Source organism: Hordeum vulgare, chromosome 5H (genome assembly GCF_904849725.1).
Source record: "Hordeum vulgare subsp. vulgare chromosome 5H, MorexV3_pseudomolecules_assembly, whole genome shotgun sequence".
NCBI lineage: Eukaryota > Viridiplantae > Streptophyta > Magnoliopsida > Poales > Poaceae > Hordeum > Hordeum vulgare.
This window is the reverse complement of record NC_058522.1, coordinates 24,826,002-24,849,946: the sequence shown is the minus strand read 5'-3', so window position 1 is coordinate 24,849,946 and position 23,945 is coordinate 24,826,002. Positions and strand designations below refer to the sequence as shown.

Sequence of the window (23,945 nt, the reverse complement as noted above, 5' to 3'; positions counted from 1 at the left end):
CGTGCTGCTTCGGTACATCGATGTCGATGATCTGAAAGTGCTCAATGGTGGACTTTGGGTAATGTTTCCTCCATAGCATCCGTACCGCCCCTGCGATGGTAGAGGTGATGTTCATTAACTCAATATGTTCCAGCTTCCTATTAGAATCGAGAACTTCGAATCGTTCATCCCTCAAGTTCAGGTTGAAGACCCAATAGTACCTGCTTCCTTCAGGGTGTTTTGGATCAGAACACTCAAGCTAATTATATAAGAGCACTACACATAGCAAATAGACTAGACATAAACTGGTAGGTTGGACAAATATCACGAGAAGGACAGTCCAGGCACTTGTGGCAGTGGTGGCCAGACCGTTCATGGCGTCGTGTCGAAAACATGTCTCATAGTTTCAATGGGCTTATAGTCGATCATACTATATTTATTTATACATAGGAAGAAACATGTTTAATCATGCCCTGAGGATAAGCCATGTCCGTGAACCTCATTAATAAATTTATATGTTATTTCTGTGCTTGTGTGATCACTCGTCGGATCGTGGTGATTCTAACAACTTACATATATGTTCACTCTGTTGTGAGCTGTAGCATGTTTGCAATGTCAAAAAATTGCCAGTGATGTGTTTTATCACAAGCGAAGCTGAAAAAATAGCCGTGATGTCGTCCTGGTTATAGTAAAACCAGAACCACTAGAGATATGTGTCGTTAAAAGATGCATCCTGTTGTGCTACCGGCAAAGAAATTTCAGTCTTGCTAACTATCACTCGACTGAAACTTCGTTAAGGCTCACTCGATGTTATATCTGTGAAATCTTATATTAAGATTCGTGCAAAAAATAAAATTAGTTTTTTTCCTCTATCTTGCATGTTACGTTAGTTTGACTGAGATTTGATTAAATCTCAGTTGAATGAGGCCTAACCACATCCAAGAAAATTAACATAAGCCCCTTTTCCAATAAAAGTTGATATTGGAAGAGTTGTGCCAACACCAAATAGCCTAAAATATATTGTGAAGCCCCAATACTATACATTTTTTAATATAAGTATTACTTCTTAGATAGCACAATATATAGTTTACATTTATACGTACGTGTCAAAACTAAAACAAATAAACGGAATGACGATGACATTTTCCGCACAATTGGCCGAGGCACCTGGCTAGTTAACAAAAAACCACATAAATAAACAATATAAGTATAACCAAATGAACACATAAGCCACCAAACTTAATTATTGCGGTGAAAAGAATGCCACAAAACTAATAAGATGAATCAGGCAGGTGCCCCTCAGCTCCACTGGGGTATTGGATTGGATGTACTCGAACTCAGGACGAATTGGGTGCTTTATATGATATGATGATAGAAGAAGAATTGGTCGGTCACAGCCCGGCGGAGAATGGGATGGATGTGCCGGCGAGCCAGACATCGCCGTCGATGAAGGAGCCCACCGTGAAGGTGCTGGCCTCCGATGCGCTGGTGATGACGCGGTACCCCTTCCACGTCACCCTGCCGGACGTGGCGGCGCCGGGGCCCGTGTTCTGGTACTCGCCGTAGTAGAGCGTGTCGAGCGCGAAGGTGCCGTCCCACGCGAGCCAGCCGGCGGGGTTGACGACGCTGTCGAGCTCCGACTGCATGAAGACGGTGCGGGAGTACTGCTTCCACGGCCGGCCAAGGTAGGTCTTGAAGCTGGACTGCACGGCGGCGAGGTCGGAGGCCGCCGCCACCTTGCACTTTTGGATGGAGATGCCGGTGTTCTGGTTGGGGTCCGTCCGGCCCTGCGCCGTGTAGATGTTGCTCTGGTTGGGGAGGGGCCGGCGGGCGTAGAGGTTGCAGCTCTGGAGCACGGCGGCGGAGTTGCCGAAGACGAAGTCGATGGTGCCGTAGATGTCGCACTCGCGGAAGAACTGACGGAGGGAGTGCACGTAGAGGGTGTCCTGGTAGCCCACGAAGCTGCACCGGTAGAAGGCCGAGAGGTCGGCGCCGACGCGGAGCGCCACTGCCTGGTGCTTGGACGGGCCGGCGGCGTTCTCGATTGTCAGGTCGCGGGCTAGAAAGTTGTTGCCCACCACAGCTGCAAAATTACAAAGTACAACATTAGTGCAAAAACTTACACGGATGTGGGATTCCATCCACTGAATGCAGAAAGCTTCTATTACGGTGCAAAAACCACAAGGAATGAATAGCCCGTCTCTTTCCTCAGCTTAATTGGGTATTTGGACCACCTTCACGTCCTTCCAGGACGAACGGGCGAATAGGATGGATGAACCGACGCACGCTTAGCTAGCTATAGCTGCATGGAGAGCGTCGCCTCACATGCACATGCAGGAGCCACGCGCAACGCAACAACGACGACGAGGCCCGCCTCGGCCGTGTGGTCACCGTACCGCCGCGCTCGTCCCACCCTGCTCTTGTTGTTCCACCGACGACGACAGGGACAAATCGACACCGACTCCCGTGCGCCTCTCTCTCTCTCTCTCTCTCTCTCTCTCTCTCTCTCTCTACCGTGCAATGTGCAGTGTGCGCTACAGATCGGAACAAAGGGAGCAGCAGCAGCAGCAGCATGAATTCTTGGCGGAATGCAAGCAGGCTGATCGGAAACGTACATACGTATCGTACGATTGAATATTATCCTTGTCTTGGCGGGGTACGTTTGGAACAGCCGCAGGGGCATGCCTGCATGCGCTTGCCGCCTGCCGCTGTTGGTTGGATCAGATTCGACGATCCAACACACGCGACATGCCCTTGTGGTCTCGTACGTCCTTGTTTTCTTGCTTGCAGCATGCTAACAAGCAGTAGTAATCACGGGTGATGCTTTGGTTTCTTGGCACGGTTTCTGTGCTGTTCGTTTTGTGGGCTTTTAATTTGATGGGTCATCTAGGACTAATGTGGAGTACTCTCTTGCTTGGAGACAAGTGATCGATGGTGATTACTTTGTGGGAAACCTTGACGGGCCGGGCTTCACATCTGGACGGTGTATATTTGTGGGTCTTGTGGATGGCCAAATCAGCCGTGCTGTAACTATTTTCATCTGGTCTCTGCAAATTAATCTGACAACTCTCTTCTGCCTGGTCTTAATGGATCGAAGCCCTGAGGGGCATGATCGACTTCAAAAAGAAAGTAGCTAGCTAGGGACACATACATGTATACGGGTCCCGGTTTATATGGTATGCTAGTCCATAATAATGCGCGGTTGATTGGTTGGAGGTAGTTGCAGCGTAGCAGTCCATTTGTACAAGCAGCCATGTGGTCGCAATAACACGTACTGTACGTACACAGGGGGCAGACAGCTAGTGAGATAATAGTACCTATTGGATAGATGCATGCATGGATATATAGATTTCCGTCGGGGCACTTGAATGAGTTCCTGAATTTGTGGCGGAGCGGCGAATGCGGGCTCGCATGCAGCTTTGCTCGAATGCATGGCCACTCTCTGTGTAGTGCGCGCCTACACGGAGCACGTACGTACGTACTCCCTCCGTTCCTTAATACTGTATAAGTCATTTAAGAGATTCTACTACAAATTATATATGAATGTATATAGACATACTTTAGAATGTAGATTCACTCATTTTTATCCGTATGTAATCCGTAGTAAAATCTCTAAAAAAAACTTATATTTAAGAACAGAGAGAATACGTTTTAATTCCAGGTCCCCTACCGCCGCTACCGGCCTACCGCTCATGTACATCCACTGCCGCCGAAATGCATGAGACCGAAACCAAGCATCGCACATGCACCATTTGTTCTCTACTTTTGTACCCCCTATTCGTGTGTGGGATCGATGTGCTCTCTTGGCACTGCCCACTTCACGGTGCACGCAGAAGCTACCGCGTGGGGCCCGTGGGATGTGGCTTAATAATATTCTCTCCGTCCGAAAATACTTATCCTAAAAATTAATATAATGAATGTATCTATAACTAAAATAAGTCTAGATACATTCATCTCTAGGAAAGTATTTTCGAACGAAAGGAGTATAAGTCTTTTAGAAGATTTTACTAATGGTCCACATGCGAAGAAAAAATGAATGAATCTACATTCTAAAGTATGTTTATATACATTTATATGTAGTCCATTATTAAAATCTGTACAAAGATTTGTACTTACTCCCTCCGTTTCTAAATATAAGTCTTTCTAGAGTTTTCACTAATGGACTACATACGGATGTATATAGACATATTTTAGAATATAGATTCACTCATTTTGTTTTGTAGGTAGACTCCTAGTGAAATATCTTAAAAGACTTACATTTAGGAAGGGACGAAGTAACTGTGATGGTAGCTTAGCTAGCCAGTGTGCCCTGCACTGACTGCACCGACGCATGCAAGGAGGCAAGTTAAGGTTGCACCGACATGGATCACGGGCGCACCTGTCCGCACATAAATGCCACTACTACTACTACTCCACTTGGGGCTACTACTAGGTGGGACGACACTCCGACGGTGCAGGCCCAGATACCACTAGCTACCTTTTATCTTATCTACCGGCCGCGTTCGCACAGGTGTGCGGCATGCCGCTGCCTGCGTGCCTCATCGATCTGCAACGCACGGCTCGCCGTGGCAACTAGCTATAACCTATAGGAAGGAAGATTGCATGCATGCATGCATGCACAAGACAAGAGAGTCCGTCCCACGCCATTGTCGACACACACGCACAGTGCCATTATATTTCCATCCAACCAGCCAGCCTTGCTTGCTTGGTATAGTATTTCCTTCGAGATAGTTTAACTATGGGATATATGGCCGGACCGGACCACGTGCGGCGCAGTTGGTGTGCGTAAATTCGTATAGCGACAGCAGAGCATTTAGCTCTTGGATAGACATGGCACGGGCCCGCCCCGGTATGAATTATGAATAATGGATCGATCTGAGTCTGACTGACAACGTCTAGTGCACGGGGGGAGTTTACCGTGAACGCCACCTCGGACTAGACAACTCTCAAATCAATACTAGTACTAGTAATTTACTCCCTCAGTTACTACATACTGTATTTGTTGTTGGGGAAGTAAATAAGTGCAATGCAGCAGTATCACTTACCGACTGTGGCGGAGCGGAAGGTGGTGGAGCCGTCGACGACGTTGAGGCTGGCCTTGATCACCGTCTTGCCCATTCCGTCGCCCATGAACATGAGGTTCTTGTGGTTCTTCCCCACCTCCACGTTCTCCATGTACGCTCCGGCCTTGATGTAGATCACGTACCTGCTCTGGGAGTTGGTCGGCGCCGCCGCCACCGCCGCCGACACCGTCGTGAACCCCCCGCTCCCGTCCTTGGCCACCACCGCGTTCGCCTTGATGCCCGACGCCGGCGCCTGCAGCAGGCGCCGGTCCCCGGGCCGCACCCACCGCGGGAACCCGCCCTTCACCACCTGCCCGTACCCCGTGAACGGCTGCCGCGCCACGCTCCTCTCCGTCGACGACGGCTTCTTGGCGCCGGGCAGCTTCTTGGCCATGGCCAGCGAGTTGCTGACCATCTTGGCGATGTGGAGGATGCCGGGCTCCATGTACCGCCGCACCTCCCCGCCCTTCTGGTACGAGAAGCCCTCCAGGCAGGTCTGCTGGTTGGTGATGGCCGCCGAGAGGACCGTCATGGCGTGATCCATGGTCGGCCGCCTGGCCGCGGACGGCGACTCCAGGTCGGCCGTCGTGGCCACCAGCTCCTCCATGGTGGTCTCTAGGAGCTCCATGCAGTCCGTGACGGCGAGGTGGTCGCGCCCGCTGAGGGACCTCTCCCGGAGGTAGCCGGAGCAGTTGGCGGACATGGTGGTCACCTCGGTCTCGGTGCGGTTCACGGCCGCGCAGATCACGTCCGGGAGCGGCTTCTTGTGGAGGTCCGGGATGTCGGCGAGCGTCGACAGGCAGAGCTCCGGGTACAGCGTGCCGTCGCAGTGCGCGGCCGCGGCAGCCTCCGCGGAGGGGTAGAAGGGGACCGTGCCGGAGGAGACATCGTCGGCCGTGGCGCCGGCGGCGGCGGCGAGTAGTGTGAGGGTGACTGCGAGGAGGACGAGAAGAGGCCTTGGTTTCCCGTGGTTGTACAAGCAGGGTGGCATTGTGATGTGGACGACACGACTCGACTGCCAAAGAGCGTGGGACTGAGTGAGTGCGTGATGGACGCTAATGGCTGGTGCCTATATGTACTTGTGGAATGCCAGAATCTTTTGTATTTGGATTGGAGGGAGTTGGCTGCATCTCCTAGCCGTTGGATCAAGAAAACCATCCGTGACCGAGATCAAACCATCCGTGACCGAGATCAAGGCGTCGCACAGTTGACGAATCAACGCCGATATTCTACCACTAGTACCCACCATTGTTGCCACCTCCTAAATTTTCATTTCACAGGCCATGTCCTTCACTTTATGTCTAAGAGTGAAAAAAACATAGAACAAATTCTATGTGGCCGATGCTGGATGACTGATCGAACACGTTCGGACACACTTTAGATCATCTAGCAGACCCCGCATCCGTCCCCGACCCGCAAAATAACTGTCAAAATGCGGGTACGGACCGAAAAGCCTGCCCGACCAGACCCCGCATCCCGCCCCGGCCCGCAAAAAATTTTGGGGGCGCGGCAATTTTCCGACCCGAACATGGAAAAACGCGGGTTTTCTCCTCGCCGCTGCGGTGCCCTGCATCACAGAGAAACAATTGGCGGGAGGGACATTTCAGCCCACGCTATTTTCCTCCTCCTTCCGCCGCCGCCCCGCCCTTGCTTCCGCCCGCCCGCCGCCGGCGATTCCGGCCATATCTGCAGGCGAGCCGCTGCACCGCCCCTTCGAATCCGACGAGAAGAGCCGCCGCCCGCCCGCCGCCGGCGATTCCGGCCATATCTGCAGGTGAGCCGCTGCACCGCCCCTTCAAATCCGACGAGAAGAGCCGCCGCCCGCCGCCGCCGCCGGGATCGACCAACGTCGAGCGCACCCCCTCGTCATCGCCCGGGATCACCCGCCACCGGTTAGTCCCTTTTTTGTGATTTTTGCGAGCTGTGCGAGAAGATGGAGTTGACCCCGTGCGAGAAGTTCTTACTATCCGATTCGTCCGATTCGGACGGCTCGTATGTTGAGACCATGCATGCAAACTTTCGGCAGCAAACATTAGTCATGGCGCTTGCCGTGAAGTAGCATGAAGACGAGAACCGGAAGAGGAGGCGAGGATCGACTGTAGGGCGTTTGTGCATTCCTCGGAATCGCCATCTTGGGAACGAGATGTTGATGCAAGACTATTTCGCAGAGAATCCTACATATCCTCCGCACCTCTTTCGGAGAAGGTACCGAATGCGCCGATCCCTCTTTGTGAAACTTGTTCAAGCTTGCGAGGCAAATTGCCGGTATTTTACTCAAAGAAGGAATGATGCGGGCTTAAAGGGATTTAGTGCATATCAAAAAGTCTCTGCAGCTATGCGGGTGATTGCATATGGCGTTCCGGCTGACTATGCCGATGAGTATCTTCACATTGGTGAAGATACCACAATTGAGTATGTGCGTAGATTTGCGGAAGTGATCATCTTTGTTTTCGGTCCTAAGTATCTTCGGGCATCCAATGAAGATGACACAAAGAAACTGTTGACATCTAATGAGAGGAGAGGTTGGCCTGGCATGCTAGGTAGCATTGATTGTATGCATTGGAATTGGAAAAATTGCCCCAAGGCTTGGCAAGGGATGTATTGTGGCAAGTCTCGTGATGCAACAATTGTGCTAGAGGTCGTAGTATCCGAGGATTTATAGATTTGGCATTGCTTTTTTGGTATGTCGGGCACTCTCAATGATATCAATGTGTTGCAACGGCCTCATTTGTTTGCTAGGCTTGCTAGTGGTGATGCTCCTGCTTGCAACTACACTATCAATGGGCATGAATACACAAAAGGGTACTATCTTGCAGATGGTATATACCCTCCTTGATGCACATTTGTCAAGAGCATCAAAGAACCCAAAACAAGAAAACAATGTGATTTTGCAAAGGTGCAAGAGGCAGCCCGCAAAGACATTGAAAGAGCATTCAGTGTTTTGCAATCTAGGTTTGCCATTGTCCGTGGTCCTGCTCGTTTTTGGATAAGAAAACCCTAAAGAACATCATGACATGTTGTGTTATCCTGGACAATATGATTCTTAAAGATGAGAGAGGATTGAACTTAGAATTCTTTTACGAGAATGTGGGTAGCCGTGTCAAACCAGCTAGAGACCCAAACAACATTAGAGCTTTTCTTCAGACATACAAGGAGATTGAAAATGCAGACACCCACTTTCAACTTCAGAAAGATCTCATTGAACACCATTGGCAAAGGGCTGGACAGTGACTTATTTTTGTATTCATTTGTATTTGTATTCATGACAAGTTTTGCATTGTACTATTTAAGTTTGCTACGGTTATTTGAATAATTATTTGTAATGCGGATGATTGTTGTATTATGTTTGGTTCGAATAATTCAGTTTGTTTTCGATTGTTGAATTATGTTGTATTTGATATTTGCGGGCTGATGATATGCGGGATGCAGCGGCGCAAAGAGCAGACCCCGCAAAGCCGACCCGTAAATAAGTATATTCCACGGATATACTTTTTTACAGATCTGTTTGGAGGGTCTGCATCTGTGCCAGCCCGGGTCAGCCCGCAAAAACTGTTCTGCGCGAACTGCAAACGCGTTTTGTGAGCCAATGGGATACGGGGTCTGCTAAAGTTGCTCTTATACTCATCATTTCTTACAATAAAAACCTCATATTCATTTTATATAAGGGCAATATAAAGAGTTATGGACAACCCAACCATTTTAAGAAAGTTTTGAGGGATCCAGTTGATCAACTTTTCATTCTTACTATGCGGTAAGCCGGTAAGTGGTCTTGCGTTGTGGAGTGTGGTTGTGGTACTCCTAGGCATTGATTGAATTCCTTACAAGTTGAGATTTTAATGCTGCCATTAACTGCCTAGTAGCGCCGCTTGCACCTGCGGATAGGTCGCCCGCCCATCCTACTGGCACGTCGCCGTCAGTCGCTTCTCCCGTTCTCCCGGAGCTCCCCATGCCGAGACCACCATCCAAGCTCAAATCAATCATAGTCGCATTAGATAGAGAGGACTCTGCCAAGGGGGGGGGGCTGGAACGAGGTCTCCTACCAGAAACCGCGGCGCCGCGCGAACGGACCGGCGGATCCTCGAGCCTCCCCTGCGTTGCAGTGCTCTGGCCGGCTCGCTGCTTCCAGCTCAGAGCAAGCGCGCCTCGCCTTCTTAAGCAAGTTCAGGGGGCACTGCTTTAGATGCCTTAGCTCTCGACACAAGGTAGCCGGCTGTAGAGAGCCCGTCCACTGCATCACCTGCAAGCGCGCAGGGCACATTAGCCGCCACTGCCCGAAGCACCCCAAGTTCGCAGGCAGAGCCGACTGTGTCAAGAGCAGGCTCGGCCCGGTGCAGCCAGCACAGCCGCTCTTCGCTAGGCTGCGTTTCCCTCCGCCGCTAGGAGCCATGTCGGCACCGGCTGTGTCGCCGCTGCGGCAGGCTGACCCTGCTCGGCGCCCCCGTGACAGTCGTTCGGTGGCTGTCCCGTCGCCGGCCATAGAGCAGGCTGCGGCTTTCCTCCGCTCGCACGCCGTGACGCTGCGGGCGGCTGACGGAGTGAACGCCACGTCCCCGATGGCGGTAGGACGAGCGCTCGAGGCGCAGCTCTCCGTCCCGATGCATTCGCTGCGCGTCACCGCCCACCACCCGGAGCACTACTTCGTCGTCTTCACCCAACCTACGCTCCAGGTGAACGCGGTGCGGCGTGGCTCCATCCAGGTGGACGGCGCCACCTTCATCGTCTCTGCATGGCACGAGCACGACCATGCCATTTTCGACTCCCTCCTGTTGCATGTGCGTGTCATCATCGAAGGAGTGCCCATGCACTACTGGTCGGTCGAAGGCGCTGAGGACATCCTCGGCAAGAAAGTAAGAGTTGATCGTCTCGACAGTCGAACTCTAGAGCGAGGCCATACCAAGACCTTCGCGTGTTGGGTCTGGACCAGCGATGTCGCCAACATCCCCACCAAGCACACCTTGGCAGTGCTCCCGCGCGGAGCTAGCTGGGTCGAGGAGATGGAGGGCTTCTCTCCGCCCGACCGACGTAGCTCCGCCACCGGCGACGGCCGACTACACCATGCTCGTCAACGTGGATCGGATCGAGGACTGGACCACGCCTTCCCCGCGGTCCTCCCACTCTGGCCAGAGTGGCTTGCCGTCGTCCGACTCCGACCACGACAACCACCCATTCCCGGCGGTGATGGCAGCCTCTTGGACCATGGGGGCCGAGGACGGCCAGCGGGGAGCTCAGGCGCAGCGCCGCGAGCATGCCCCAGTAGCCAAGACCGGCTGTAGCGGCATGCCACGCCGGGGAAACGGCCGCGAACATGACGGAGTCGGAGGCTCGAGGGGTGCTGGCCAGCGCTCCTGGAAAGATGTTCTGCTCTGGAGAAGCCGCACCCCGGCTAGGAAGACGCTGCCAGGAGCGGCACGCCTACGGAGTCGATCTCCTCGTCGCCCCAAGTCCACCTCGCAGCTCCAGGGGGGAGGCAAGGTTGCCACAACACCTCCCCCACCTCCTCCGCTTCGCCACCGTCGAAGCCGCGGCCGCACTCCAGCAGCACCAGCTGCAGCGCCACTCCAAGTGGTGGCCCTCGAGGGAGGCCGAGAGCGCACTCAGGCCACACGCCCAGAGGTGGCCAGCGGAGGTCGATGAGAGGGAAAAGACCCTGTTGATGACTTCTTCACGGAGGCGAGGAGGACCTCTGTTGCCTCTGTGATAGCAGACCCAGTGGCGGCCGAGGTACAGGCTGCTGCAGAGGCGGCAGTCGCTGCACCACTAGACTTCGGCGGCGAGAGCTACTTCGACGACGACGTGGACGAGGCCGAGCGGGTGCAACTTGATGCATTCAGCCCGACGCTCTCTGCTGCTATGACGGACTGCGGCCAGTTCAACCGTGCCACACCTACAGCAGCCCGCACAATGAAGGTGCAGCTAGGCGCCGTCACTAGCCGTGTTTGCCAGCTCGAGATCACCGCCGATGACCGCAACCTGCAGCAGCACCGCGGCCTTTTCCGTGCAACGGAGCCTCCCATCCTCGCCACGCCGACTAAACGACCATCAGCACCGCCAAAGAGCCGCACTGCAGCCACACCGACTAGACACAACGCCCATCTAGCGGCTAACACATCGACTATACCGGTGGCGCAGCGTGCCTCCTTCCGCATCGTCAAGGAGCTAGGGATCTTAGGACCGAGAGAGAAGCTGACCGAGGACGTCGCAAAAGCGCTCATCCGGTGCTTCGAGGAGCCACTGTCGGACAGCGACATCGCTGTCATTGCGAAGCTCACACACTTAGACAGCGGTGTGCTGCGCGTCATGGCACGCATGGCTGGATCCGATGGACATGCCCCGGAGGCCGATGTTTAGTATGTTAGCTTTCCTACAGCTCCAATGGCGGCCGGCTAGTAGCTGGTCTGAGTTAGGTTTTAGTTTCATGTGTAAGGTTAGTGGTAGAGATCATCATCGTCGACGTATTCTCGGGCATATTGGTGGACGTCGGCGCCCCCCTTGTATGGTAGCAGCGGTGTTGTGCTTGGGCCAGAGGCCATCTAGTAAATTTAGCCATTGGAGTTTGTTACTGTCTCCAAATGTATGACAACCTTCTTCCAATTATGTCATGGAACGTCCGGGGACTTAACAACCCAGTCAAGAGAGCGGCCATTTGTGAGGTGGCTTCAGCACACCGCATTGCAATTCTCTGCCTTCAAGAAACTAAGATCACGGATTGGACCCCAACAATTATTAGGGAAATTGGGGGGCAATCCCTCGCTGATTGCATAGTGCTGCCATCTATCGGAGCAATTGGCGGGGCGGCGATACTCTGGAACAGGAATCTAGCTATGGTAGAATCCCATGCTGTAGGAATTTAGGCAATCACAGCAAAAGTAAAACTTCTTGGGCAGCTCAATAGCTTTTGGATCACATCCGTCTATGGTCCAACGGATGACGCCAGAAAGGAAGATTTCCTCCGAGAAATCACCCTCTCCGCACCCCCGTTAGCGGAGCCATGGCTGATCAACGGAGACTTCAACCTCATCTACGAAGCTAGGGATAAGAGTAACCTCAACCTGAACCGTAGGCTGATGGGCAGATTTAGAACGGTAATCGACACAGCGGGTCTCAATGAGATCAAATGCAAAAATAGGCGCTTCACTTGGAGCAATGAATGTCGTGACCCAACCATGGCCAACATATATAAATCATCTGCAACCGGGCCTGGGAACAACTTTTTCCCTGTGCCTCCCTTTTAGCGGCATCTACGGCTGCATCCGACCACTGCCCACTACTCCTCGCCGACACATCTACCTCGCCTAGGCCTGCCATGTTTAAGTTCGAAAGCTTCTCGCCAACCTCCCCTGTTTTCACGAAACGGTCATGGCGGCTTGGAGTAGACCGGTACAAGCAACATCCGCTTTCCAGCGACTACACATCAAGCTAGGGCATGCTGCGCGCGACCTTAGAATCTGGAGCAAGGCTTTTCTTAGCAATGCGAAAATTCAATTCTACATAGCAGCTGAGCTGATACTTCGATTTGATGTAGCACAAGAAACGCGGCGCCTGTCGGACGCTGAGTTCAACCTGCATAAGCTACTAAAACTATGACTGTTAGGACTGTCAGCGATCGAGCGTGCAAGGAGACGGCAAGCATCCAGGCTAACTTGGATACGTGTAGGAGACGCTGGAACAAAAAATTTCCACGCTAAAATGAGATCCCGTAGTCAAAAGAACTTCATCCACAGCCCTCAGAGTACAAATGAGATTGCAACATCGCACGAGCAAAAAGAGGCCCTCATCTATAGCCACTTCAACGCCAGCTTAGGAACCAAAGCGGACTACCTCACAGGCATTGATTGGACTTCACTCGGCATGCCCTCTCTACAAAATTCAGGGCTAGACAACCCCTTCTCCGAGTCGGAGATATGGGATGCAATAAAAGCTTCTCCATTAAAAAAGGCGCCGGGTCCGGATGGCTACATAGGAATGTTTTTCAAAAGCTGTTGGCAGCATATCAAAGCCGACGTCATGTTAGCTTTTAATAGTTTCTATCATCTGGCGAGAGGAGACTTCAGTAGTTTAAACACAGCCACGGTGTTACTCATCCCAAAAAAAGATGGAGCAACAAAGATTCAGGATTTCAGGCCAATCAGTTTGATACACTCCTTCGCCAAACTAGTCGCAAAAGTCCTCTCACTTCGACTATCTACGGTGATAACAGACATCATCTCACCGGCACAGTCCGCATTCTTACGCTCGAAGTCCACGCAAGATAGCTTCCTCTATGTGCAAAATGTGATTAGAAGACTACACCGACAGAGGATACCGGCACTACTCCTCAAGCTAGACATTGCAAAAGCATTTGACAACGTCTCCTGGGAATACCTACTAGAGCTGCTGCAGGTGCTAGGATTCCCAGCTCGATGGCGTGACTGGATCGCCCTGCTGCTCAGAACCTCGTCATCGTCATTCATGCTCAACGGAATCCCTGGGGGCCATATCTGCCATCGCAAGGGGCTGCGCCAGGGAGATCCACTATCGCCTCTTCTCTTCATCATAGCCATCAACCCTCTTCACAGACTCCTAGCACGGGCGACAGATATGCAGATGCTAGCTCTGCTGCCGGGTAGACAAATCCCCCTTAGGGTGAGCCTTTATGCTGACGATGCTGTTATTTTTGCTACACCGACCAGACAAGAGATAGACTTGCTACTTGACATCCTTCATGACTTCGGGAACGCGACGGGGCTACGTATTAACCCAGAGAAATCGACGACAACGGCCATTCATTGTGAAGGAATCAACCTTCAGGAGGTTCTACGTAGTTTTGGGGGGCAGATAGTAGATTTCCCTGTAAGATACCTAGGCCTGCCCCTCAGGCTCTCACGGCTGCGCCTCGTCCACATCTAGTTCATCTTAGATAGAATTCGGGCCAGGCTCGCTGGATGGAAAGGGAGACTACTCACAATAGCCGGTAGAAGAGTTCTGCTTAGGAATGTCCTCACATCTTTGCCCACTTCTGCCCTATTTGTGCTGCGGGTACCAAAACAATTTCTTCTAGAGATCGACAAGGCCCACCGCCGATTCCTATGGGCACAACACGAGGAGGTTTCTGGGGGAAAATGCAAAGTAGGTTGGCAAGGGGTCTGTTCCCCAATAGAAAATGGAGGTTTCGGAATCCTAGACATGACACGTTTCACCAGAGCTCTGCGACTACGCTGGCTATGGCTATCCTGGATGACCCAGGATAGACCATGGAATGGCATGCAGCTCCCATGTGATAATGACGACAAAGCCTTGTTCAACGCCTCTACGTTAGTTACACTAGGGAATGGTGAACGGGCTTCGTTTTGGAATTGCCCCTGGACAGGCTCGGGAAACCTAAAGTCAGCTTTCCCAAATCTCTTCACGCACACCCGTAGAAAAAATAGAACTGTCAAGGAGGCACTCCAGAATAACAATTGGATTGCAGACCTCGCACACGGTGACACCGCCAGCATATGGGAAGAAGCGATCAAGTTGAATAGATGGATTCAAAACAAGGATATCCAGCTGCAAGAGAAAATAAGCGATTCTATCCGCTGGATACACGAAGCTTCAGGTGTATACTCTGTCGGCTCTGCGTATAAATCCCAATTCCAGGGGTTTTATAAATCAGACTTCCGTCGGCTTATGTGGGCCACCTGGGCACCGGCAAAGCTCAAGTTTTTCGCATGGCTTCTCCTTAAGGATAGGTTATGGTGTAATGATCGTCTACAAAGAAGAGGCTGGGCAAACAACTATTTCTGCCAACTGTGCCTGAGAAACCTTGAGTCATCAGTGCACTTGTTCTGGCAATGCCCGATAGCATTAGCAGTGTGGTCGCAGGCGGCAGTGTATGTCGGTTGGAATTCCCTCCACCCAACCAATTGGTCCTGTAGCAGCAAGTCAGCAGCTATCATATCCAAAATGATAAGCAATGCACCGGCAGAGCACAGCAAGGCGATCAAAACTATGGTCATCAAAATTCTGGCTGCGATCTGGAAGGAGAGAAACGAATGCACTTTCAGAAACAAGAAGGGGCAAGCCCAAGACATCAAGGAGGAAATCAACAGAACCTTAGACTGTGGCGCGACGCAGGCGCAATACAACTAGAGCACCCTTTTGGGGAACCACCATGACAGTCTACTAGCTACCTCATCCCTATTTTTTTGTTGTTCTTCCTCTTACATCCTTGATCCATTGATCACCCCATCCTTTGATGTATTTCTTCTCCATGTGCTTCCTGCTATTTTAATACAAGCCAGCCATCGCCGGATCTTTCAAAAAAAACCTGTGCATAAAGCATCCACCCATAGATCAAACCTCGGAGTAAATCCCGCCAAACGCTGGATCGGGATCAATCCGGGTAGCCGCACCAGTGAGTGCCCCAATCTGGGACGGCATTACCTGTGATGGGAACCTTGTATTTACCCTAGATCTGGACAGTGACAACACCAAGTTGCACTCCTCGTCCATGAGCGGACAAATTCACGTTTCTGACCATTTTTACTAGCTTTAGCCTGATCTGACCCCATTTATGAATATTTCCGGATCTGATCTTTTTCCTACCGCCACATAACATACACACCCTACCGCTATAGGTAGTGGCGATAGCCGATAGGGATCGGGTCAATGCGGATGGTTCCTTCGGGTCGGCGGAGCCAAATGACCCTACCGCCACAGTATCTATCGGTAGGATGTGTATGCCTATCGTCACAGCGGATGGCAGTAGGAAAAAGGGTTAGATCCAAAATTTTTACAAACGGGGTGAGATCAGGTTAAACTATGTAAAAAGGGTTAAAAGAGTGAAATCCTTCTCCATGAGCAAGAAGAGATACCACGTAGACCTGTGGCCTCCTTCAACCCCACCCCAGGTCGGCGAGCAGACCAACGGTTGCGAAGGACTAGCGCTCGGTGGCAGCGCATTAATCAAGGGTTGAAGAAACCCAAGGGGAACCGAGGGTGGATGAAGAAGACGATCTAGCCCCCGCGAGCAGACTCGACTTTGCATGATGTCATCGTCCGGTGGAGGCCAAAAAAAGGGACTGTGAAGAGGGATCATTGCAGTGAAGTTCGCCGCCCTTGTCACCCGAGGAGGTGACACGGGGCCTCGATGGGATCTTGGATGCCTTGCCAATTTAGTTTGTTTCATATTATGAGTTACTAGTAAAAATGTCCTCAGCAATTTTATCATCTCTTTGAGAATGTTCGGTCTTACGTGTAGTGCCTGATGTTAATTGTTTGCTAAGTACTTCCTTCATAAAGATATATAAAAGCGTTTAGATCACTATTTTAATGATATAGGAGCATCTATAACTGGACGCCTCAACCAACCCGATGCATCCGGTTAGTGACGGATAGGAGAGGGAAGGAAAAAAGTGATCCAACCGGACCCCTGATACGTCTCAAACATGTCTATAATTTTTGATGGTTTCATGTTGTTATCTTGTCAACTTTGGATGTTTTATATACCTTCTATATCTTTTTTGGGACTAACTTATTAATTCAGTGCCAAGTGCCAGTTCCTGTTTTTTCTGTGTTTTTGACTCTTTTTAGATCTGATTTTGGAACGGAGTCCAAACGGAATAAAATCCCCGAAATAAATTTTTTCAAAACAGAAGAAGACCGAGGGACTTGAGGGCCAAGGCAGGAGAGCCACAGGGGGCCCACAAACCCTGTAGCCGCCACCAGCGGGGAGTGCGGCTACCAGGCTTGTGGCCCCCGTGGAGCTCCCCTTCCCTAGCTCTTTCGCGTACATATTCCCTAAAATCCCAGAAAAAATCAGGGCATCCACGAAAATACTTTTCCGCCGCCGCAAGCTTCCATTTCCACGAGATCTCATATGGAGACCCTTCCCGGTGCCCTGCCGGAGGGGACTTTGGAGTTGGAGGGCTTCTACATCAGCATCATCGCCTCTCCAATGACTCGTGAGTAGTCCACTTCAGACCTACGGGTCCGTAGTTAGTAGCTAGATGGCTTCTTCTCTCTCTTGGATCTTCAATACAAAGTTCTCCATGATCTTCATGGAGATCTATCCGATGTAATCCTCTTTGGCGGTGTGTTTGTCGAGATCCGATGAATTGTGGATTTGTGATCAGATTATCTATGAATTATATTTGAGTCTTTGCTGATTTATTATAGGCATGATTTGATATCCTTGTAAGTCTCTCCGAGTCTTGGGTCTTGTTTGGCCAACTAGATCTATGATTCTTGCAATGGGAGAAGTGTTTGGTTTTGGGTTCATACCGTGTGGTGACCTTTTCCAGTGACAGAAGGGGCAGCAAGGCACGCATCGTGTTGTTTCCATCAAGGGTAACAAGATGGGCTTTTATCATAAATATGAGATTGTCCATCTACATCATGTCATCTTGCTTAAGGCGTTACTCTGTTCTTATGAACTTAATACACTAGATGCATGCTTGATAGCGGTCGACGTGTGGAGTAATAGTAGTAGATGCAGAAAATATCGGTCTACTTGTTTTGGACGTGATGCCTATAGATATAATCATTGCCATAGATAACGTCACGACTTTGCGCGGTTCTATCATGTCACGCCCAAGATGCGACCCTATCCTCAATTTGGCACGGGGGCCTCGTCAGGGATAGAAGCGCATCTCGTCGTGTCGCAAGAATGGATATCATTATAAGTACATGTGCTGAAAAGGAGAGATATATAAAGGATTGGCTTACACTCGCCACAAGCTACATCAGAGTCACATCAGTACATTACATAATCATCAAGAGTAAGAGCAGGGTCCGATTACGGAGGAAAACGAACGACAAAAGAAGAACGACGTCCATCCTTGCTATCCCAGGCTGCCGGCCTGGAACCCATCCTAGATCGGCGAAGAAGAAGAAGAAGAAGAAATAACTCCAAATGACAATCAACGCGCTCACGTCGAGTAACCTTTACCTGTACCTGCAACTGGTGTTGTAGTAATGTGTGAGCCACAGGGGACTCAACAATCTCATTTACAAAGGTATCAAGACTAGCAAAGCTTAATGGGTGAGGCATGGTTAAGTGGTGAGGTTGCAGCAGCGGCTAAGCATATATTTGGTGGCTAACTTACGAGTACAAGAAGTAAGAGGGGGAAGATCTACGCATAGCGGACGTGAACTACAGATGATCAAAGGAATGATCCTGAACACCTACCTACGTGAGACATAACCCCACCGTGTCCTCGATCGGAGAAGGAACTCACGAAAGAGACAGTCACGGTTACGCACACAGTTGGCAAGTTTTAATTAAGTTAACTTCAAGTTATCTAGAACCAGTGTTAAACAAAATATCCACGTTGCCACATAACCGCGGGCACGGCTTTCCGAAAGATTTAACCCTACAGGGGTGCTCCAACTAGTCCATCACAAATTACCACAAGCCGCATAGAAATCCTCAATCACGAAGCTCGCGATCTCGTCGGATTCCCTAGTGGAAAACCTCAACTCTGAGATTACCCAAAGCATCACCTGAATCCTGATGCACAAGATATCTCGTCAAAGGTAAAACTAATCCAGCAAGGCCGCCCAACGTGTCTACGATCCCGATAGGAGTCGCGTACCTCGTTCTCAGGACACGACGGATGAGCTAGACGTCGGGATCGCTAAACCTCCGGGTGACCAGAGGGGCGCCGGACATCGCTCAGGTGGGGCCAACACTCATGAGGAGCACTGGCCCGGGGGTTGATTAAATTATCCTCGGGGCCCGGGAAGTCCCTATGCAATTTTATTAGGTGATTAGGCAAAAGTAGTACCAAAGTTGGGCCTTGCCAGACCAGCTTTAATCTAAAACGAATTATCAAGGGGGTCCCCATAACAACCCCGGTCGTGTTAGGAGCGCTCAATTATGGAACATAACACCGGTAGCCGAAACTAAGGGGGCAAAGGTGGAACAAAACACCAGGCTAGAAAGGCCGAGCCTTCCACCTTTTACCAAGTATATAGGTGCATTAAATTAAATAGCATTAATATGGTGATATAACAAGGAACCCATGTTATCACATGGAAGCAACTGCACCTGCAACTAGCAACGCTAACAACAGGGTTAAGCAAGTAGTAACATAGCCAATCAGTGGTTTGCTAGGTTGAACAGGTTGAAGGTTTCATGGCATTGTTGAGAGGCTGATATTCAACAGGTGGTAGGCAACGAGACATAATCGATAGAAGCGATAATACTAGCATGACAATGATAGTAATGTCATCTGGGGAAATGATCATCTTGCCTGAGATCCCGCTTGGAAGAAGAATGCCTCCGTGAAGCAGACGAACCGACGTAGTCGAACGGGTCCTCACAATCCGGCACGCGTGCAGAACTCTATCGGGACGAAGCAAACCGGAAACACAAATCAACACACGAAAATCACCACACGATGCACAACACATATGATGCATGAGCAGCTGAATACATGCAAGTCACGGCATGGCAAATCACACCGTCAAACACTACATATTAAGTGAAGTTCAACATGCACGAGTTGCATATTGACGAAACTCCACGTTAATTATTTAGTTCACTCCCGGTTATCTACACGGCAATCTTAATGTTGTCAAACATGCAAGAGGTGAAGCGGAAGTTAAACTACCTATCTAGGCATTTTAAGTGAGGTCGGAAATGACATATAGCACCTCCGAAACTACCTCACATGTTAATTTACAATTCTGTCCAGATCTGAATTAATGCATTTAATTGGTTGTTAAACAGCAAAACAAATAGGTTCACGTAATTCTACGCGTCAAGGCAAGCGATCTACACATAGAGAACATCTCCAACGGAGCTACGGATCAAAAGATACAGGCACCGCAAGATATGATGGCATGAATGCAAAATGTGTGCAACGATGGCTACGAGCACCTCAAAATAAACAACCAGCAAGATAAAAATAAACTACACAAGATTCTAAGCAAGTTTCATGTAGGACACGATCAAAACGGAGCTACGGTTCGAAAACTACGAGCAAAACAAGAGTTGACTACAATCTGCCAAAACAGCCACATAGCATCTTCTACGCCTCACAACTTTGGCTACCCAACTCCGATATGCGCAAGAAAGACATGGCATGAAAGAGGGCAAGACGCACTACTACAAACAACTAACAACAACTAGCATGGCAGCAAGGAGCAGTAGGAAAAGAAGACACAAAATGGCATCTCACAAACTATTCCAGACTTAGTGAAAATAACACCTCCTGAAAGTGCAGTTTTCAGCCTGAAGCTATATTGCCAGCAGCAAAACTTATACCTACAGGACTCCAAATGGCATGAAACTTAACAGCATGCTAGAGAAACATAAGGGGAACAACTAACTCCATTGGACCAACCCCAGAAGAGCTACATATCACAAGATGCAAGCAATACAAGACAACAACAAAATATAACAGTTTTCAGACTTAGAAATATTTCAGCACGTCTAAAACAACACTATTTCTAGCAACTTGGGAGCTAGCAAACAACACCTAAACATGCATTTCTAATGCAACCAAAAATACCAGGGGCTAACCACAACATCCAAGATCAACTCTCTAGTTGACAACTCCATCAAACGACGCCCGGAATAAATCCTACGAATTAAACAAAAGGGTTTCACGGCAAAATATCTCGCGAACTAACTTTCTCAAAAGCTAAAACTAATAGCACAGAAAAATCCATGGGATTTTTCTACCCCGGAAACTTATATAATATGTGGGGTTTGCAACACAAAATATTGCCACACAATAATGCGGGAGAAATAAACCTAGACACGAAAATAATCTAACGGGCAATCCCTACACGCAAAAATACACTTGACCGCTCTAAAATACAAGTAAAAATAGCCCCTAAAACATGGACATTTATCCTACGTCATATGAAAACCCGGACACGCGCGAAAAATAACTACGGGTCGGAACCTATTGTAACAGCACGCAAAACAAAGCATTAGGCACCCTAAACGGCGTTAAATAAATATGCTAGTTTCAAAATCATATTCTACGCGTGAAACTACCACGAAAACATATAAGATACGTCTCGATCCGATCTACGGTTTAAAAGTTACGGGGGTTTAAATAATTAGCTAAATCCTGAAATTAAGTAAACCGAAAAGGAAAAAAAAACCTAAATATCTAACGGGCCGAATCTGGTGGCGCAACATAGTAATACACGCCTGGGGCGAGGGATAGAGGCAGGGCGCTCACCACGGCCTAGGAGGCCCGCCTGTAGATGGGCCTGGGGATTGGAGGAGAGCAGGCCCACGCGGCGCTGCGGTGGCGAGGTGGGCCGACACTGCAGGCGATCGGGCGCGCCGCTGGGCCACGGGGTCGGTGGAGGCGAGGTTGGCCCAGGAGCGGAGCAGGGAGGCGGCCCACGAAGACACACAGGCCAGGCAGCCGGGCAGTAGGGCGAGGCCCATCTCGGTCGGTCAACGCGGAGGGGCGTTGCCTCTCGAACCGACGAGGCTAGGCCTGGCGGCGGCGACCTCCAGGGCAGCGGGGCCGACGGGAACTGGCGAGGCCGAGGGGTGGCGCTGGCCGGAGAAGCTTCCCCGGACCGGATCTGGCCGGATCCGGCCGGCGGCACCCTTGGGCGACGGCGCCAGCTGCAGGGAGGTTGGCGCGGCGGCTGCTGCAGTCAGCGGACGGGGACGAAGCTAGGGCGCGAGATCCGGCAGCGGCGGTGCTGGCCGGCGGGGCTTCCCGGCGAGGAGCTCCGGGCGGTGGCCGGTGGCCAGTGGCCGGCGGGAAGGAGCAGCGGCACGTCGGGAGGAGCTCGGGCAGCATGGGGACGGCAGGAGCTCGGGCAGAACGAGGCAGACCGGGGCGGCGGCGGCTCGGGCTGAGATGGGCTCGGGCGGGCCGCGCGCGGGCCTAGCGGGCCGACGGCTGGAGGAGGGAGACAGGTGGGAGGAGAGAGGCTAGGGTTTGGTGGGGTGGCGCGGAAAACGAGGAGGGATTAGTGGGAGGCTGTCTAAAATACCCGGGGAACTATATATAGACATCGGGGGGGGGGGGGGCTCGGTTAACCGGAATCGCGATCCGGAGCCAACCGCGGGGTCGGATTCGGACGATTCCGAACGCGGTACGAGCTACGTGGCCGTGTAGAGGAAATATCCGGAGACAAGAGGGAGAACGGGCGGCGCGGCACGAATTTTAAAAACACCGACAGACGTCCGATGGTAGCCCGAATACGGTGCCGCTACAGTCGACCGTTCGGTTACCAGACGGTGTCCGATTGCGACGAAACTTGACATGCGGCCTAGCTATAACTAATCGCGACCGCGTGCCAAGTTCCACCTCGATCAGAGAAAGTTTTAAACGCACTTTAAAAACAGGGTTTCGACGGTGCCGCAGGCGCGTGCGTCTGCGGTCAGGCTCGGAACGACCGACGACGATAACCGGCAACTAACAACGGGTGCAAGTTTGAAAACGGGCGGCAACGGAGATGCCGATGCAATGCAGATGATGCACATGATGCGATGATGACACGACAGTTAAAATAAGCCACACGATGAAAACGGAAAGAGAGGGGAATCTTCTGGAACGTCGGCATCGGGCTGTCACAACTCTCCTACACTACAAGAGGATCTCGCCCCGAGATCCAAGAATGAAAGGGGGAGAGGATGAGAAAGAACAAGAGGTAAAAAAAAATTTATTCGCTTCTTGACAAACGAGTGAAACCAACGATCCTTGAAAGGTAGCAAGGAGATGAGAAATGACCTGAGAAAGAAGCAAGAATTCACGGAAAATTTCGGCACCACTTCGGTAGGAAAATGGGACAAAAAATTCGAAAAGGAGAGAGAATTAGACAATATTCACAACAAACAAGTAAATAGAGCAAGGGAACACCATGATCTTGAAAGAACAACAAGATTGACCCAAAAGAGCAACAACACAACGCCTCCGGAACAAGAGAATATGAACTAGCTCATACGGAAGAAGAGAAAGAAGAAAAGAATGACAACTACTAACTCCAATGAACTTGACAAGTATCCTTGCGAGAAGAATTGAATGGAGTTGTTGGAAAAACAACAACGAAAAGAACAAGACAGTCGTGGGCTTATGGAAACTTTTTCAATTAATGAAGTGACAACCAGCCACTAACAGAAACAAGGATTGATTAGGAGAAACAAGATATGAACAATTAATTACACCAAGAGGGTACATTGAGAACTGGGATTAATGACAAGCACCATGATAGCATAATCCATAGGAAAAGCTTTAGGTGAAATCCAAACCTAGATAGCTCAATGAAGAAATCATGGGTTGAAAATATCTCACGATCATAGAACTGATGGATTTAATTATCTCATACTTGAAAGGAAAACTCTTCGAGGCTCCTACACTAACAAGAAGGCTATAATACCACCTCAAAGGATAAAGGAAGAACAATTGCACCGAAATGCAAGGGAAAGAATGCTTGTGGTACTCCAATAAGAATCTTGAAGAACACATGAGAATGAATCACATCCTTGATGAACCACGAAGAAGGACCTCCGTATACAAATGAACGATGCAAAGATATGAAGGTAGAAAAGACTAAGATTATGACCTTGCCAAGATTTAGATGAAGCTTCACAAAGAGATACTTAAAAGAACTTGGAACTCCGGAAAACAAAGATAGCACACGAGAAAAAGAATTGAAACCATGAGCCACTCCGGAAGAAGAATTCAGATTACTTATGAACAAGAGTGAGAATTATGTTATGCTTATCCTTCATCAAGTTTAATTGATGACAAGCAGCGGATTTAGCATATCACTTATTCTACTAGAAATGAATCTTGAAGAGACAGAGAGCTAAGCACCACTTGAAGCAAAATTGAAGGAAGCACCGGTAAGAATTCACAATTGAATGGGAACACCACGAATTAATGGAGATACATGAGAATGAAGAGATCAAGATCCACCTGAGAGAGAAATTTAAAAAAGACACCAGAATAA

At 50.2% G+C, this 23,945-nt stretch overlaps 1 protein-coding gene across 1 annotated transcript; it reads right to left on the bottom strand.

Annotated features, from left to right (window-relative positions):
• Positions 1–1,029: 1,029 nt before the first annotated feature.
• Positions 1,030–6,122, bottom strand: LOC123397983 (pectinesterase-like). Its single transcript, XM_045092492.1, has 2 exons — positions 5,025–6,122; positions 1,030–2,062 (listed from the first exon to the last, which is right to left on the bottom strand). The coding sequence occupies exons 1-2, from the start codon at positions 6,031–6,033 to the stop codon at positions 1,371–1,373; spliced, it is 1,701 nt and encodes a 566-aa protein (XP_044948427.1). The 5' UTR covers positions 6,034–6,122; the 3' UTR covers positions 1,030–1,370.
• Between the last annotated feature and the right edge of the window lie 17,823 nt (positions 6,123–23,945).